Source organism: Rana temporaria, chromosome 6 (assembly GCF_905171775.1).
Source record: "Rana temporaria chromosome 6, aRanTem1.1, whole genome shotgun sequence".
Lineage (NCBI taxonomy): Eukaryota > Metazoa > Chordata > Amphibia > Anura > Ranidae > Rana > Rana temporaria.
The window spans coordinates 102,471,393-102,490,101 of record NC_053494.1 but is presented as its reverse complement, the minus strand read 5'-3'; the positions used below and the strand labels follow the sequence as shown (position 1 = coordinate 102,490,101).

Genomic DNA, 18,709 nt, shown 5'->3' with positions numbered 1-18,709 from the left:
ACATTTTCAGTTCACATTTTGATTGATTTAGCCATTGTAATTGTGCATCTGAGACAAAATTACTGGTTGCATTTCATGGGAAACATGGGGTAATTCTGAATTTTGTGCCATGTTAAAATACTGTGAAAAATACATACACTGTACTACTACCCCTAAAGACTCGAAACATGCAAAACAATTCCCTATCCCAAGTTAAAGATTGCATTTTTTATTTTTTTTTAACACATTATAACAAAATTGAACTGACCCAAAAACCATCATAGTTGGCTATTAAACTAAATGATAAAAACAGTAATATAGAAAATTAAAACATCTAATGGGCATTTCTTGACACAACACACACAAATCCTACCCAATTCATGTGGCAGCTCATGGCAGAACACAGCTACGGATGTGCTAATTCCCCCGGTAAGCCCTGCACTGAAAGCTGCACCTGGAAACAAGACAAACGATCAGGAAAAACAGTGACGGTTTACTCAATATCATTACTTATACATGTCTTATAACCATAAACATAAGGTGGAACCTTGGATTACAAGCATAATCCGTTCCAGGAGAATCCAAAGTACAGTACTCGCATATCATTGCTAGTTTCCCCATTAAAGTCAATGGAAACTAAAATAATTAGTTCCGCAATGGCATGCGGTCAGAGGTGGAGGGGCGCCGGAGAGCCTCGGAAATGGCCAAAGGCACGAGGACACGTCTTCTAACCTTGGAAAGACTCCGTTCCAGAGGTCAGCCGAGCTGTCCTCAGGCCTTTCCGATCGGCGCCTTTCGGCTCCAGTGCCCCCCCTCCCCCACCTCAGGCCAAACGCAGTACTGCATACCTCTTTGGCCTGAATCATGCTCGTTTTGCAAGACAGTCGCAAACCGAGTTATGATTTTTAAAAATACAGTGCTCATATTGCGAAAAGCTCGTTAACCGCGTTACTCGCAATCTGAGGTTCCACTGTACAAATATCTGTATATTGCAGATTAGCAAAGGCAGATGCATGCAAGAGATCTAGATATTCATTTCATGAAGAGATGTAGCGCTTAAAACTCAAGTCTGAACTTACCTATTGCCAAGCCATCACTGAAATTGTGCATGCCATCGCCCATTATAACCATCCAAGCTATACTGGAAATGCCAGTGTCTTTCATATCTTTTCCAGAATGACAATGACCATGGGAATGATGGGAGTGTTTGCTATGATTGTGTTTCTTTGATACTACTTCCTCTGTGTGATTACTTTCATATTGTCCATCATCCACACTGTGATCATCATCATAGGTTCCATCTTTATTATTGTGTGCCGTTACTTCATCAACTGCAACAAAAACCTTTACAGGTGACTGAAGACCATCAACATATGTCATCTCGGTTTCATTTAATCTCTGGGCTTCAGTAGCAGCTCGATCCTCAGTTCCTATATTAAAAGCAGCAAAGCAGAAATAAAAAAAACGAGCAGAATTTACCTAGGGCAAACAAGTATCAAAGATGTTGATAGATACTAGGTTTTTATTACTGGGACAGCATTGCATAATCCTTTGTCTTGTATGCACGATACTGCCAAAAGCATACCAGGTACATTCCAGGCTATGGGTAGTTGCAAAAAGGTACAGTGAGAGGAAAGAAGTATTTGATCCCCTGCTGATTTTGTACATTTGCCCACTGACAAAGAAACGATCAGTGTATAATGTTAATGGTAGGTTTATTTTAACAGCGAGACAGAAGAAAAATATCCAGAAAAACGCATTTAAAAAAAAGTTAGAATTTTTTTTTTTTTTCTCTCCTTAAAATGCAAATCAATTCCATTATAAATAGATATATAAATCCTTTCAAGTCAAAATGTTTCATTTTTATAAGTTTAATGATGATATAAACTTTGACCTCTAGCATCCTAGCTATTTATCCAAAAAGTAAAAAATTTGTTGTTTTTAGATAAATCTCTATTCCCCCTCCACAAGTGCACAGTCATTCTCTAGGGCAGACAAAGAGGGATCATTGTGTAAATTTTTTAATGAACTTCTCTCTGCCATGCATAAATTACAATGCCTTTTTCCATTGCATAAATGTCAGCTATTTGTTTTAAGCCACAGCGAGACTGAAGCCCCATACACACCATCAGATTATCTGCAGATTTTTGTCTTCAGATTTACCAAAACCATATAATATGAGGTCAAACCTTCAGAGATTCAATTTGTATGCAATCAGGCAGGCCCTTGTACTACATGGTTTTGGTAAATCTGAAGACAAAAATCTGCAGATAATCTGATGGTGTGTATGGGGCTTGAGGGAGGAAATTCCTGCTTCCAGAGGGCTGAGACACATGACTTCGCTCCATTCAGGAGATGAACGGTCATTGAATTTCTGCATTTACGCCTAGACAAATTAGAGGGGCGGAGAATGTATCTGGCAGGTTCAAGACCCAGGTCCTGATCCATCAACTGTCCTATGATGGCTCGTACTTTAGTCCAGAATTCCTTCAGTTTGCGACATGACCAAAAAATTTAAAGGATATTGCCCTCTGCCTTTCCACAATGCCAACACATTTGTCCTTTCCGGATAGATTTTATGCAGCAATGATGGGACTACACCATCATGTGAGAATTTTATAGCACAGCCCTTAATACTTACTAGCCTATTATCTCTGCTGCTCTTCAGATATATAAATTTCCAAGTCTTTCCCATTACTGAAGCAATCCCAGAATAGATTTTAGATTTATTGTATGTGTGGTTTTGCATGAGTTATGGACAAGTTGCAGTAATCACAGCAACCAATCAGAATTAATTTTGTACTGGTCTCACTTCAACACAATATGTGATTAGTTGCCAACAGTTACTTTGTTTCTATTAGCACAATTTGGACTCCAAGAACAAACAAAATGACAATTTACTAGCACCAAGAAATAATTTTAGAAATTTTTTTTTCCCACTCCACCTTGCAGAACGCTTTTAATTTGGAAAACTCTTGGGAAGCCTTTGAGATTTGTATTACTGAGGTTTGGAAATTATGGCCATTACAAAAGCTTAAAAGGGGAGTTCCAGCCTTTGTTAAAAGTCAGCAGCTACAAAAAGTGTAGCTGTTGGCTTTTAATAAACAGACACTTATCTGTTCCACAGTCCAGCAAAAATGCCGCCCGGAGCTTCGCTCGTCTCTCCCACCTTATCCGCCGCGCCTCCATTGCAACTGTGGGCACCCGGCCGTGGTGGCTTTCGGCTTCACGGCCGGGCACTCACTGCGCAACGCTCCCTGAGTGGACAGGCGATCACCTGGGACCTGTCACGTGTCCCAGGCGATCGCCTACAGCAAGGGGCCGCCAAAATGCGATATGACGTATCGCCTAAGCGGTCCCTGGGCGGAAGTGGGACAGGAAGTCCCACTCCTACTGAAGCCCCCCCCCACCCCCCCAAAAAAAAGTTAGATGCGGCATGCAAGGGGGCAGGGAGTGGATTAAGCGGAAGTTCCACTTTTGGGTAGAACTCCGCTTTAAGGACACATTAACACGGTTGATCTTTACTGCATGCATTACAACTTGCTAAAACACATGTGTCCAGGTTCCTCATCATAGAAAATAGCCTGTACTGCACAGGGCTGTGGAGTCGGAGTCGAGGAGTCAGAGGATATTTTGGGTACCTGGAGTCGGAGTCGGCAAACAATGCACCGACTCCTACTAAATTTAGATTGGAATTTAAAAAGAAAAAAACAAGTTTAAATGTCCCAGTTCACAAAAAGTTATAATTAATGACTTCTCTACTGTAAGAATAAAGACCAATGCCTGCAGTGCCTCACGTAACCGCAAAACGAACACGTTAAGTGACCGTGAAGAAGCATGCTTTTCATGTGCTTCACTATATGGCACGCAACGCACAATTAGGAGCTGCAATACTTATACTTTCCATAGTGTTGTGTTCTGCTTTTACAGGGAACGCAGCGTCCATGTGTAACCTAGCCTCTCACTGATAAGGGATTAAATAAATATGTTTTTTGCAGGACTAGAGAGTGAGACACTTGTATAAGTGAAGGGAATGGAGGGCCAATAGTTCAAGACTGAAGCAGTGTAAACCATTGGAAAAACTGCTGTCATTTAGCTAAGGCTATAAAAACTTGTAAACTCCGATTGTTAGCTTAAACTTTAAACATGAATATGGGATTCTCCTAGGAAAATCATGTTTTAGAATAAATGCCCCTTCCTGGATCCTCCCACTGCCCTATCTTCAGGAGCAGATAAGCACACAAAAGAGAAAGCAGCAGCCCAACTACATAAAACGTTGTTTTCATTGTGTTTGTCTTTTGCTTAAACTGTGCAATACAGTAGACTGTTGGCTTCCCAGCCAGTAGTCCTGTGGTAGGTTGCGTTTCTTTCCCTCAAGGAATGTATAAAATACATTCGCATATTAATACAGAGGAGTCGGAGTCAGGGAGTCGAAAAATTTGAATAGGAGACCAACTAAAAAAAAAAAAGTGTTAGTCAAGCGGGACTTTCATAACCTTTACCTGCTAAGGGCTTGAGTTGTAGCCATTCGGCATCTGACCTCCGATTTAATTTGTGATCGGACAACTTTCTCCCAACTGTAGACTCATCAACTTTAGGTTTCCGTCTTAACCTACCTTTAATTCCCTAAATAAGAGAAAGCCAATGAAATGACTATTTGATTAAGAATACAAGACTTATCATTTACTAGCCAAATTCTAAAAAGATCACAAATTGCACTATAGTTACATGATCACCTTGGGCCAACGCCTTCACACAAAATCAAATGCAGTCACTATACAAATACATTTTTCATTTAACCCTTACCGTTTAACAATATTGGTTGTGGGGTGTAGAGTATGCTTAGTCTCTTACTTAGAGTAGTCAAATTAAGCAATAACACCCAAACCTATAAACTAGCATTTACTTTATTTATCCTTTAAAATTTGGAGAACCGTTAAAAATGTATTTTGTCTTCACACATTTTTGGGGACGTCCTCTCCCACTGTTTCAGAAAACAATCCACTGTCATGAGAAAGTCAGCTGCTGACTGGGGAAAAAAAAAAAAAAAAAAAAAATTCCCGATTATGGCTGATATAGCCATAACCCCGGTAACCCACATATACACACACACACACACACACACACACACACACACACACACACACACACACACACACACACACACACACACACACACACACACACACACACACACACACACACACACACACACACACACACACCTGATATTGCATTTATAAAACATAGATTTGTTGCGCTTAAAAAAAAAAAAAAAAAAACAGGAAACAGTATAAGCAGCTGACACAATATAGCTGGGCACAATGACAAGAAATAGCACTACACCCGTTTTTCTATTAGGTGTAAATAATAAAGTTCATCAATGAGGATGATCGAAACAAAGTCCATGATAATTCCGAATAAGAATCTAGCTAAGAATCCAAGAGTCTTTGCTCCACCCAGCGTTTCATCGTAAGAATGCGTCATCATCTTATGATGAAACGTTGGGTGGAGCAAAGACGTGTGACATAGAACATAGACAGCCACAGCAGCCATCTTGTTGGTTGGAAACACTGGTATTTTCCACATGCCTGCTAGAAACTTACCATGTGAGTGTATCACCTTTTTTATTTAATAAATTGGTTATTTGGATGCCTGCGCAATGAGCATTCCTTTCTTTTGCATGAATGTGGATACTGGAGCTTAAGGCCTCATGCCCACGGACATTTTTACAGCCGCTTTTATGAGCTTTTTTTGCAGCTTAAAAACACCTCTCCATGTTAGCATATGGCCTCATGCCCACCATGGCGTTTTTGAGCTGTAAATGGCATAGCCGTTTTTAAAGCTGCAAAGAAAAAAAAACAAAAAAAACAACACAACACACACAGGACCAGTGCATACTGAGGCTCCAGCTAAAGCCGCAAAAACGTCAGACGCCGGCAAAAGGTTTTAAAAACGCGATTTAACGAGGCTTAATGCTGTGTTAAGCCTTGTCCGGTGTTTTTTTATTTTTTTATTAATAGAAACAAAGAAGAAAGGAAAAAAATAATGAATAGAAGTCGCACCATAAGTCGAATCAAGAGTATCAGACTTGTGTGCCGACAGTCTTGAGGGGGAACCCGGGGGGGGGGGGGGGGGAACCCGGGACGATTAGGCAGCTCTGGGGTCTCTTCTGACTTCTCTGCTCTCTCTGAAAGCCAGCGTAGTTAAACGTGCATTGAATTCAATGTAAAAAGTGGATAAAAGTTAACACCGCTTTTTTCCTGGCGTCTGTACTGGCTTTACAGACATTTTTTTTTTTTTTTTTAAACGTCCATGGGCATGAGGCCTAACCGTTGAAAACCTTGATTGAATGGAAGCAGTTTCCTAGTCCTTTTCCCTAATGTGAAGTGGATCAGCATAGCTTCTGTGGAGTGGATTGATTGATGCAGGAGGATCGATGGTGTCATTACCCAACACATTCATTGCATGTACCCTTTAAACTGATGGTAAGAGTTAGTATTATTGAGTGCTGGCTATCCTATCGATTCTTATTATGAATTATTTAGTAGTGGACTGTTTCGATCGTCCTCAACAGCTCATCATTGATGAACCTTATTATTTACACCTAATAGCACTGCACCTGATATTGTATTTATGCCTTGTACTTGCACAAAGATTTCTCCAGATTCTCTAAAACTTTTGAGATTATGTACTGTAGATATATTTAAAAAGTCTACAATTTTTACATTGAGGAACATCCTTCTGAAATGGTTTGACAATTTTTACATGCAGCTTTTCACAGATTGGTGAACCTCTGCCCACCTTTACTTCTGAGACCCTACATTTTTAAGGATGCCCTTTTTATACCCAATCATGTTACTAACCTGTTGTCTTAGTTAACCTAATTAGTTGCAAAAGGTTTTTCCAGCTGTTCCTTGTTGGCACCACTTTTGCCAGCTTTTTGCTTTCCTGTCCCAGCTTTTGCTTTCAAGCCAGGAGCCAGATTATCCAAACCCACACAAGCCGATTGTTAAAGGCTGCAGCCATCAGCTTGCGATTGAAAGTTAACTACTATACGTAGTACATCCAAAGAGCTGAACTGGTTGAAGTGGTTATAAAAGGCCTTACGAGTTCCCCAATAGCAGGTGGCTTGCTATGGTGGGCACTTGGCAGAGGGGGGGTTATGACCCGAGAAGGGGGATCAGGTTTTGCACAGGAGCAGGTAAATAGGACATGTCCGTTTAATAATTTTGAGGAATAGAACTACTGGTTATATTTGTAAGCATTGAGGTGAAGTCTGCGTTGTGAAGCAGCAAGTAACAACGTGTTTGGGGGGGAGGGGGAGACTGGGACCCAAGAAAAAAAAAACAGCATTAGAGACAGTGTACTTCTAAGGACAGAGTGAAATAAGAGAATGACTTAAAAAAAAAAAAAAAAAAAAAAAATTCTAAAACAGGTCTGGTGGTCCCAACTATAAAAAGGGATCTGCCACAAGGTGAAGGACCTGCAGTAAAAGATGGCTCCTATCTGTATAGTAAATGAGGCCCATTGGATAGGCAAGTATGATTGAGCATAGTCACTTCATTTTCCTCCAGTAGCCACCTCAATGTATACCCTCAAGGAACTTTCAAAAAGGAGCTCACCCTCAACAGGTAATACGCAAAAAGAACCTTTCACAAGGATTGTGGGCTGACCAGGTTTTCACCACTTTTCGCAATAGGTCCTACTAGTACGTCCTCCGGTTTCAGTGGTTCTATCAGCTGCAGCTCCTGGTATTTTCTAGCCAGTAATTGTTTTTCCAAAACAAGCTCTCTTTCAGATGCATCAGTTTACAGACAAATCATTTAAACACCGTTTGCTGTGATGAAAAAAAAAAAGACGCTCCAACATTTTAAGACTGCTGTTCATAAGCAGCAACAACCAATTAGAACCATGCCTTGCAAAAAAGGCGCTAGCTCTCTGAAGACATACAATCAAGCATAGTTGACTTGCATAAGGCTGGAAAGGGATACAAAGCAATCTCAGAGTTTAGGAATCCATCAGTCTACAATTAGACAAGTGGTTTATAAAAAAAATGTAGACAATTTAGTACTGTGGCTACTCTTCCTAGAAGTGGGTGCCCACCAAGATGACTCCCAAGGCACAATACAGAATACTCAATGAGGTAAAGAACCCACAAGTAACAACTAAAGGCCTGAAGACGCCACTGGAACTGGTAAACATAGTTCATGAGGGAGGAGGTCGCTGCTCTCCAAAAAACACACACACGCGCTACTGGGAAAATGTTTTGTTGACTCATGAAACACGTTGAATTGTTCAGGAACAATACCCAGCACTATGTATGGCACAGTTTACCAACATCAAAACATCTTCCAATTGTGAAGTATGGTGGCGGTAACAATCATTTAGGCTTGCTTTGCCGTCTCAGCACATGGACAACTTGCCAGAGGGGAAGTTGAAGTTTACCAAAAAAGTATTTTTTTGTACTCACCGTAAAATCCTTCTCTTTGTCGTCCATGGATGGACACAGCCTCTTCAATTCTTGACAAGTGGGTTATGTTCCCTGTTTACAGGAGAGGACAAGGCAGAAACATGTTAGATATTCATATACATGTCATTTAAAACAAAGTTGAACAGCCCCGCCCAGGGGGGCGGTCCCTCCAGACATAATCCTCCTCCCTGCAGCATGCAGCCTCAGTTCGTAAAAAGGGGTATAAACCTAAAAAAGGAGGGGTGGGGGCTGTGTCCGTCCATGGACGACAAAGAAAAGGATTTTACGGTGAGTACAAAAAAAAAAAAAAAAAAAATCTAATTTTCTCTTGTCGTCCATGGATGGACAAAGCCTCTAATTCTTGACAAGTGGGACGTCCCCAAGCAGTGTCAAAAAAAGGGGTGGGAAGAGTATCAGTAAAAATACACAACTTCACTCCAAACATGCAGAGCTCAACGGAGGAGATGCAACTTTAAAACAGCCGCCTGCACAACCTTGCGACCGAAGGAAGCATCTTCAGATGCACTCACATTAACCTTGTAAAATTTTGAGAAAGTGTGAACGGACGACCAAGTCGCCGCTTTACACACCTGTGAGACCGACGCTTGATGTCGGAAAGCCCAGGAAGCACCAAACTGCCCTGGTCGAATGTGCTGTGACCGGAAAGGGGGGCGCCCGCCCCCTAAGAGCATAAGCCTGTATGACAGTCTGTCTGACCCACCGAGAAATGGTGGCCGACAAGACGGCCAGGCCCCTTTGTGGACCAGATGCCGAAACAAAAAGTGAGTCCGACCTCTGAAAACGGAAGCGTAGCTGACAGGTACACCCGCAGAGCGAGTACCACGTCCAAGGAATGAAGTGCAACCTCCTTAGCATGCACCGGCCTAGGACACAAGAATGGAAGCACAAAGTCCTCGTTAAGGTGAAAAGACAAAACCACCTTCGGAAGAAAGGAAGGTCGCGGGCGTAACACCGCCTTATCCTTATGGAGGACCAAGTATGGCGACTTGCAGGACAAGGCCGCCAACTCAAACCCTTCTGACAGACGTAATGGCCACCAAGAAGGCCACCTGAGAAAGCGTCAAGAGGAATCTCTCTGATGTCCTTGAAGGGAGGCTTCTGAAGAACCGAGAGCACCAGATTCAAATCCCATGGGGGAAGAGGTGGTCTAAGAGGGGGAAGTATATGACAAACCCCCTGCACAAAAGGTAGCCACCAGGGAATGGGCCGCCAAAAATAACACAGCCAAGGCTGAAAATGTACCCTTAATGGTGCTTAAGGCAAGCTTCTGATCCACGCTGCGCTGTAAAAACAGCAGGATCCTGGATACCGAATACGTCCGTGGACGCCAACCCATCTCTTCGCACAGAGATGTAGGCCTTCCAAGTGCGATGGTAAATCTTCCTAGAAGACTTCAGTGCCCACAACATAGTTGGAATGACCGAGTCGGAAAGACCTCGGTCCCTTAGAACCTGGCTTTCAATAGCCATACCGTTCAAGCCAGCGACTGTAAAGCAGGATGGAGTATAGGACCTCGAGACAGAAGGTCCACCCACATTCGCAGCCGCAAAGGCGCATTCTCCACTAGGCGCACGAGATCGGCGTACTAAGGACGCCGGGGCCATTAGAATCATCGGGATCCCCTCGGCCTCCACTCTGCGGAGCAGACGAGGCAGCAACTTCAATGGGGGAAAGGCATAGATTAATTGATACTGCCCCCACGGGGCTACCAACGCGTCTGACGCGTCCACCCAGGGATCTCTGGACCTGGCCACGAACCTCGAAACCTTGCGGTTGAGATGAGGCCAGGAGATCCACATCCGGTGTTCCCCATCTCCTGCAGAAGAGTTGAAACACCTCCGGATGCAAAGACCATTCTCCCTGGTCCAGCATCTGGCGGCTCAGGTAGTCTGCCTGCCAGTTTCACGCCTGGAATGTAGATGGCCGACAGAGCTGGCACGCTTCTTTCTGCCCATCTTAGGATGTGAGTGACCTCGGACGCTGCCACCAAGCTCCGAGTTCCCCCCTGATGGTTGATATAAGCCACCGCCGTGGCGTTGTCCAACTGGATACTGATCGGTCAGCCTTGCAACCTCCTTGACCATGAGGAAAGACATAGCTTGATCGCCCGAAGTTCCAAGACATTGATCTGTAGATGGGATTCGTCTAGAGTCCAACGATCCTGGGCCGATTGGACCACCCAGACCCCCCCCCCCCCAGCCCGTGAGGCTGGCGCCCGTCGTAACCACCATCCACTGAAAGGGGAGAAAGGACTTCCCTGACTGAAGAGCCGGGGATCTCAGTCACCAGGTAAGAGAAGCCCTGACTAGGTGGCTGACCTGAATCTTGACGATCCAGCAACGATGGGGATCTGTTCCACTTGGACAGGATCTCCCTCTGTAGTACTCGAGTGTGGAACTGGGCGTACGGTACAGCCTCGAACGAGGCCACCATGAGGCCCAGAACTCGCATGCAAAAAACTGGAGAGACAACCATTTGCGGGACGTCAAAAAACTCACAGCAGACTGGAGCATCTGCAATTTTTCCAGGGGTAGAAAGACCCTCGCTTCCGAGGAGTCCAGAATCAACCCCCAGATATTCCAAACGCTGAGTCGGAACCAGGACTGGACTTCTGAATGTTTAGCACCCACCCGAATTCTTGGAGGGTCTGGCTGGTTATAGACACGTCCTCCCTCAATTCTGAGCCAGAAGCTGCTCTCAGAAGATCGTCCAAGTAACCCACGATGGCAAGGCCTCGCTGTCTCAGCAAAGCTAGGATCGGCGCAAGCACCTTGGTAAAAACTCTTGGTGCCGACGCCAGGCAACAAGGGAGGGCCACAAACTGATAGTAGTCCTCCCTGATCGCAAAGTGCAGAAACCTCTGGTGACTTGAACAGATTGGGACATGCAAGTATGCGTCCTTGATGTCCAAGGATGCCAGAAAGTCCCCTGGGTGGAGCGCAGCTACCACCGAGCGAATCAATTCCATGTGGAACTTCCTTACTTTCACGAAGACATTCAGAGCCTTGAGGTCCAGGATCGGACGGACCCCGTCCTCCTTCGGGACCACAAACAGATTTGAATAAAAACCCTGAAACCTCTCGTCCTGCGGAACAGGTAAAATTACTCTGCAACTTAGCAGGTCCTTTACTGCCCCCAACAGGGCAGCCCGACGAGCCGGTAGGAGAGGGAGACTTGAGAGAAAGAAACTCCATCTTGTACCCCGAAGAGACCACTTTGCCGACCCATCGGTCGGAGAGCAGAGAGGGCCACGAGTCGTGAACCTGTGAAGCCGTCCCCCCACCCATGAGTCGGGCGGGGCAGGCCTTCATGCAGTTGCGGGCTTGGGTGCCGGCTTACGCACCCAAGGACGTTTCTGTCCCCCAGCTGAGCCCTTGTCGGTCTGGGAGGGTTTACCCGTGGGCCCTGACTGACGAAAATACCGCTTCTGTGTGGGAAAAGGACCCGGCTTATGGCGGTGTTCCTTCCCCTTGGAGGACTGAGGGAGGAGAGTGCTCTTCCCTCCCGTGACATCCTTGATAATGTTGTCTAGTGAAGACCCAAAAAGCCTCCCACCTTTGAAGGGTAAATCCACCAGGGCTTTCTTAGGAGGCCTGGTCCGCAGACCAGCATTTTAGCCAAAGCAGGCAGCGTAAAACCACCGCCGAAACAGAAGCCCTGGATATCAAGGGCGCTGCATCGAGTGAAGCATCAAACAGACAAGGCCCTGGACCAGCTGGTCAGCCAGTCCAATAACCTCGGATGGGACTTGGTGCTCCTCCGTGGTCTGGTGGAAAACCTTTGTCCACTCAGTAAGTGTCTGAGACACCAGGGTAGTGGCCACAATAGGCCGCAAGGCAGACCCCAGCATGGTAAACATGGAGCGGGTCAGTGCTTCGGATTTATCAGTCTGATCCTTAAAAGCAGAAGTTCCCTCTATAGGGAGAGTGGTCACCTTGTTTAGCTGGGCAACCGGAGGGTCCACCACCGGAGGAGAAGTCCACTTTTTTTTTTAAAAGGTTCTCCTCAAAAGGGTACCGAACCACCAGGCGTTGAAGGACTACAAAAGCCTTCTGCGGCTTTTCCCATTCCGCATCAATGAATTTATCAAAGAAGGACACATAAGGAAAAACCTTAACAGAGCGGTCTGATTTGTGTGACCCAAAGGAGACCGAGCCCTCAGCGGATACCTCAGCTGCACTATCCAGCTTAAGGGAGTCCCTTACAGCATTGATAAACTCCCTGACAAGTGCCTTATTCCCTGACCCAGTTACAGTGTCTTCCTCACAAGGAAGGTCCTGGTCCACGTCCTCATAAAACACAACCAGGCACCTGAGCCACAGCTGGGTCCGGGTCTAAATCTAAACATTCCCCTGGGGATAGCGGAGGGAGGGGGATGCTTTTACCCCCCCTTACTGCCGCTTCCACCCTGGCAACAAATGTCTCCAGGACTGCCGACAAAGTCTATTGTGAGTGCAGGAGCAGAAGTACCAGCTGCCCCCTCTGTCATGCTGGGGGAAGGAGGACCAGATACGGAATCCATTTTTTTTTTTTTTTTTTTTTTAGGAAAAAAAAACTCCCAGGGCCCAGTTCAGACTGTGCAGAAAAAAAAACACTACTCCTGCTGCACTGACCGGGGGTTACCCAGGGGACTCACCACAACGGAGGACTGCTCAGCGCCGCTGCCCGTGCTCACTGGCCACCCCAGGAGTCATGGGGCATGTCGTGGCAGACCCAGCCTCTTTGCAAAGGTGAGCTCACGCTCGCTGGCCGAACTGAGAAGACTACAAGGATCTAGGATATCCAGCCTGTCTCTCAGCCGACATTCGATAGAAGTAAAAAAAACAAAAAAAAACAAAACAAAATAAAAAAATCTTTTCCTCCGGGCGCTGGGCCCAAAGGGAGCCATACGTCCTTCTCCTTTGCTAGGTAGAACGAAACTGAGGCTGCATGCTGCAGGGAGGAGGGTTCTGTCTGGAGGGACCGCTCCCCTGGGCGGGGCTGTTCAACTCTGTTTAAATGATATGAATATCTAACATGTTTCTGCCTAGTCCTCTCCTGTAAACACGTAACATAACCCACTTGTCAAGAATTGAAGAGGCTGTGTCCATCCATGGACGACAAGAAAAAATATCTTACAGGGTTAAGTCAGGGTGTTGTCTGCCAGCTGAAGTTTAGTAGAAGTTGAGTGATACAGCAGGACAATGACCCCAAGTAAATCCACGAGACTGGCTTCAAAAAGAAGAAAATACACCTTTTGGAGTGGCCCAGCCCGATCCCAGACCTTAACACCATAGAGATGCTGTGGAATGACATCAAGAGAGCCACTCACAGACATCCTACAAATGTGTCCGAGATAAAGCAGGTTTATAAAGAGGAATGGTGAAAGTCCTCCATGTTGTGCAGGTCTGATCCAGAGCTACCGAAAAGCGCTTGCTTGAATGTATAATGGGTGTGTTAAAGACCCAAAACTAGAATGATTAGTGTGTTATCAGCTTAAGCTCATTCTATTTGTCGACTATTGTGACTTGGACGAGGATCAGATCATGTTTTAATCGTAAATTACTGCAGAAAAAAATAATTTCAAGAGGTTTTCTTGCCGCTGTGTTTGGCGTTTAACAAAAAAAAAATTTTTTTCCCCACATGCAAGATTGCTTTAACATCTATGCAGGCCAAAGTTTACCCCTTTTGATCTGCTACGAATGAAGCAGAGTAAATACAATTGAGGCAAAAATTATATTGCTACATTCTAATTCTTATTGGCACTGCAGAATATGGTTTTGTAAGTTCCATTTTACACATAATAGCTTCTCCTGTAATACAGAACAAATCTCATTGCTATTAAATGAAACCAGAAAACTCTGGAATCCCTGGGAAGGAAGAGCAACATGACACACTACACTCAACTAAAGTATTTAGATCCAATTGTTACGGTCTGTGCTAGCCAACAACTGGTTAAAAATATTTTGTGTGTATAAATGCCAATTTACTTTTATAATACTGTAGCACCTGTGTACTTTTTAGTACAGGTGCCATGTTAAATTTAGTTGGGGGATGAGAGTTACCTTGCTCTCATCCGTGTCATTTTGCCAAATTGGGTTCTGTCGGTTCTAGGCTATCCTGTGCTCCAGAGATGTAGTTCCATCTCTGGATGGCAGGTGGCGCCAGAGGGGTCCAGGCGGAGCCGCTTTTCCCCAGCAGCCAATTGGAGTGTTTCCCTCGCGGGGAATGCTGGGGGGAGGGCATTTCTGTGACCGACGGCATTTTTTGGGGTTCTTCGCCCCTTCCTGGTTCCAGGTGCGGCACCGACCTTTAGGGTGTGCGCACATGCCACGCAGAGTTCCTAACTTTGGGCCCTCATGGCCCGGAGCAACTGATGCTGCAAAGGGACCCCAGTGACTTACTGGGTTCCCTCATCCTTCGAAGAAGATCCCAAGCCAGTTGTGCCGTTCGGTGGGGAGTCGGTCTGAGGTGAACCCGGAGGCAGGTGGATCCAACAGGGCTTAGACAATCCATCGGGGATCTGGGTGACCGGACACTGACAGGTTGTATGCTGCAAACTGTTAGTCGGTGACCTGAAGCTATCAAGTCTACCTGAGGGAGATTCAGGCAAAAATGTGTTACTGGGAGGATTCGCTCTACCGTCCATATTCCTGAGTACTGGGCCTGTGGCAGAGGTCTCACTACTAACCTAAATTTTACTAGAGCCAAGTCGGTGGCAGAGACTTGTTCCTTCCCAGAAGTTCTAGTGAAGCTCCGGCTGCCAGGCCTGTGAGAGGGACCTGTCCGGAGGCACTACACCCACTCTGGCTGGAGTTGCGACGAAGTAAGAGTTGCTACTAGAAGCAGGACTGCTTCCATTTATCCATAGGCCTGAATCTGCAAAGTTCTCTCCTTTCACCAACCTGTCCCATCTACCTCAAGTTGATTGTTGGTCGTGTTGGGCCAGAAATAAAAGCATTCAAACGTCACCCCGTTGTCTGGACATTCCATCACTACTCATCATCCTCATCCCTAGACCCATCATAGAGGTAACATAATTACGCAATCCCAAATCTAACCAGTGGCTCCTCTGGGGGTAGCGCTACAATACGTAAACAGTTAAACATATGAATTCAAAGGACATGAAGATCCACCAGGCAGCGCTTATGTATATATGTGCAAAAAAATGAACATATAAAAGATCTGATTAATTTCTGTCCATAACACGTGTTAAACACATTCAAAAGAGTTTGTAAAAGAAAACGTATAGTTCAATTAATCCCAAAGGAGAAAAGATGCAAATCTTGTTTGTTGCCAGAAGACCACACCACCACACGTTTGCTGAAAAGAGAGGGGGGGGGGTGTGGATAGCAGCCCCCTCTTAGAAAGACTCTTACCAGAAATCAATCAAGACAAGGGTAATCAATCAGAAATTCGGTCTTGGTGTATATCTCCTCAGCTGGATCAATTAATTGCTCAGTGATCACCATAGGAAGAAAAAGTAGTTGGACATAGCGTAATCCCATTTAAAAAGTTTTAATCAAAATTCATACAAAATCCATCTGGATGTACACTCGCATAGATTCATAAAATCATCAGCATTTTTAGTCCTGAAATGCCATGAACGCCCAAAGGACAGGTGTGCGGATAGCATCTCCTACCACCCTCTGCTTTAGAAGTTGTGGGGGTAGACGCATTCGGCTCCAACTCCGTCGACGTCCTTACTCACGTTACTTGACTCCGCCCCCTGACTAGTTTCGTCATTCAACATCAAAGGGGTTCTAAAGCAGAGAGTGGTAGGAGACGCTATCCGCACACCTGTCCTTTGGGCGTTCATGGCATTTCAGGACTAAAAATGCTGATGATTTTATGAATCTATGCGAGTGTACATCCAGATGGATTTTGTATGAATTTTGATTAAAACTTTTTAAATGGGATTACGCTATGTCCAACTACTTTTTCTTCCTATGGTGATCACTGAGCAATTAATTGATCCAGCTGAGGAGATATACACCAAGACCGAATTTCTGATTGATTACCCTTGTCTTGATTGATTTCTGGTAAGAGTCTTTCTAAGAGGGGGCTGCTATCCACACCCCCCCTCTCTTTTCAGCACACGTGTGGTGGTGTGGTCTTCTGGCAACAAACAAGATTTGCATCTTTTCTCCTTTGGGATTAATTGGACTATACGTTTTCTTTTACAAACTCTTTTGAATGTGTTTAACACGTGTTATGGACAGAAATTATTCAGATCTTTTATATGTTAATTTTTTTGCACATATATTCATAAGCGCTGCCTGGTGGATATTCATATCCTTTGTGAATTTATATTTACCCTGTGCAAAAATTATCTTCTATGTGAGGTTTTTTGTTTACAAAGAGCCTCCTTTGTATAAGGCAGCAGCTGTAGTCAATAATTTTGACATTTATTTTCAATCTACAGGCTGGTTTTTCATAAGCGCTTGATTGATTTGTTTGAGTTTGTGCGCCCTTTGGCTCATATAAATCACTGTTGCGTATAAGTTAAACATAGGAGTAGAACTTACCCGTTGCTCATTATAGTGTTTAAACATTCGGAGACCATGCTCAACTATAAACAAAAGATAAATGCCACCAAGTGCAACTAGGCCTTTCATAACAGCGTCATATTCCACCAGAAACTCCTGGTCTTCCACATGGTCTATATCTTTACTGTGTCCAGACTCTTCAGAACCATGATCATGCCCACCTAGTGACTGCATAAAAAAACAAAAACAAAAGGTTGACAAAGTTAGTACAATGAAATGCCTTATGCAATCTTCTAATGCAGAAATCCCCAAAACCAAACAAAAGGAACTTCAATGTATCCTGTATTGCAAGAAACATGGACAATGCCGCTGCTGACCCCATTCTTCCTGATCACATCTTCTATCAATTCTAGTTGTCTGCCTGACCCTCTTCCTGAATTAAAAATACAATCTAATCAATGACTTAGGCTGCTATAGATGGAGCAAATTTCTTTCCTGCAACCAGTGTTTATGGGGGAATCCATCCAGCTGAGCAATTGTCTCCTAGTAGGGGGCGGGGGAAGCCGTCTCTGCCAGAGAGAAAACACTGATTAATGCTAATGGTTACAGCCGCTGTGGATAATTGCATTTAAAAATCAGACAAGAAGGTTGTACCCAAGTTGTTCGATCATTCAGCCTGACCATGCATGGTTCAAATATTGGCCGGTAACTGTTGAACTGGCCAAGATTCAAACAGTCTATGGCAGCTTTAGAACAAGTCATTGTCTCAATTAGCATTTTCAACAATGGCTGCAACATTTTCTTCATGAAAGGATCGCTTTAAAATTATTACGTTAAAAAGACTGTTCCCAGATTTTGATTCCATTAGATAGAGCCCTGCTGTCCTGGAAGACCCATGGAAATGGAGTTACCAGCAAGTCTAATTCTGGTTTTCACAAATTGTCTTCCAGGACAGCCCCACCGATACCCAAAGCTCCTGCACACCCACTGCCACTAAAAACGCTGTACAAAACATGTTGTATAACAAGAGACACTACATAAATGCAGAAATATATCCCATTACACCATCTACACATGAAGTTATGGAAGAAGTATAACAGAGTACAGGATAGACACCATCCAATTCATATGTACAACAAATGAAATGGCAATGGTCATAGGGTTGCAAATATAAAATTTGCAGCAAAACTCCACACTGGAGAGAAAATGCAAATACGAGACATTTCATAAAATGCCCTAAACCTTTGGAGTAACAGACTTTCTAGACATAAAAAGTAAGCTATGAAAAAAAGGGTACAACACTGAGGTTGATTTACTAAAACTAGTATGCTCTGAATAGTAACCAATCAGCTTCTAACTTCAGCTTGTTCAATTAAAGTGGTTGAAGAGCCAGAATAAATAACTGCCATCCCCTCTGTTTTATCAAGATAAAGAACGGTGTACCTTTTTTTATTGGAATACTGAATACCTTTTCTCACAGCACCTCTGTGCAGTCATGTGTCCTGCTCCGCTCTCCTTTGCCGATATAAGGAGAGATGGGAGTGGCCGAGATTACCTTCGGGCGAAAGGGGGGGGGGGCGGTTAAGGGGTATACATTACTTTATAGATCTTGATAAAAGAGGAGGATGGCAGTTATTTATAAGTGTTGAATTCAAGCCACAGGGAAGAGCAGCAGATGGGGCGGGGGAAGAGATCAGCTCTCACACACACACACACACACACACACACACACTTTGGAACTGGCAGGAAGGAAGAGGTAGAGGAGGAT

The 18,709-nt window shown here is 44.4% G+C and overlaps 1 protein-coding gene across 1 annotated transcript in view; it reads right to left on the bottom strand.

Moving 5' to 3' along the window:
* SLC39A10 (solute carrier family 39 member 10) overlaps positions 1-18,709 on the bottom strand; it is a 100,522-nt gene that overhangs the window by 12,009 nt on the left and 69,804 nt on the right. Inside the window, exons 6-9 of the mRNA XM_040357083.1 lie at positions 16,981-17,169; positions 4,482-4,605; positions 1,059-1,409; positions 353-433 (exon numbers count right to left, since the gene is read on the bottom strand). Coding sequence (XP_040213017.1) covers positions 353-433; positions 1,059-1,409; positions 4,482-4,605; positions 16,981-17,169 — 745 coding nt within the window. The remainder of the gene's footprint in view (positions 1-352; positions 434-1,058; positions 1,410-4,481; positions 4,606-16,980; positions 17,170-18,709) is intronic.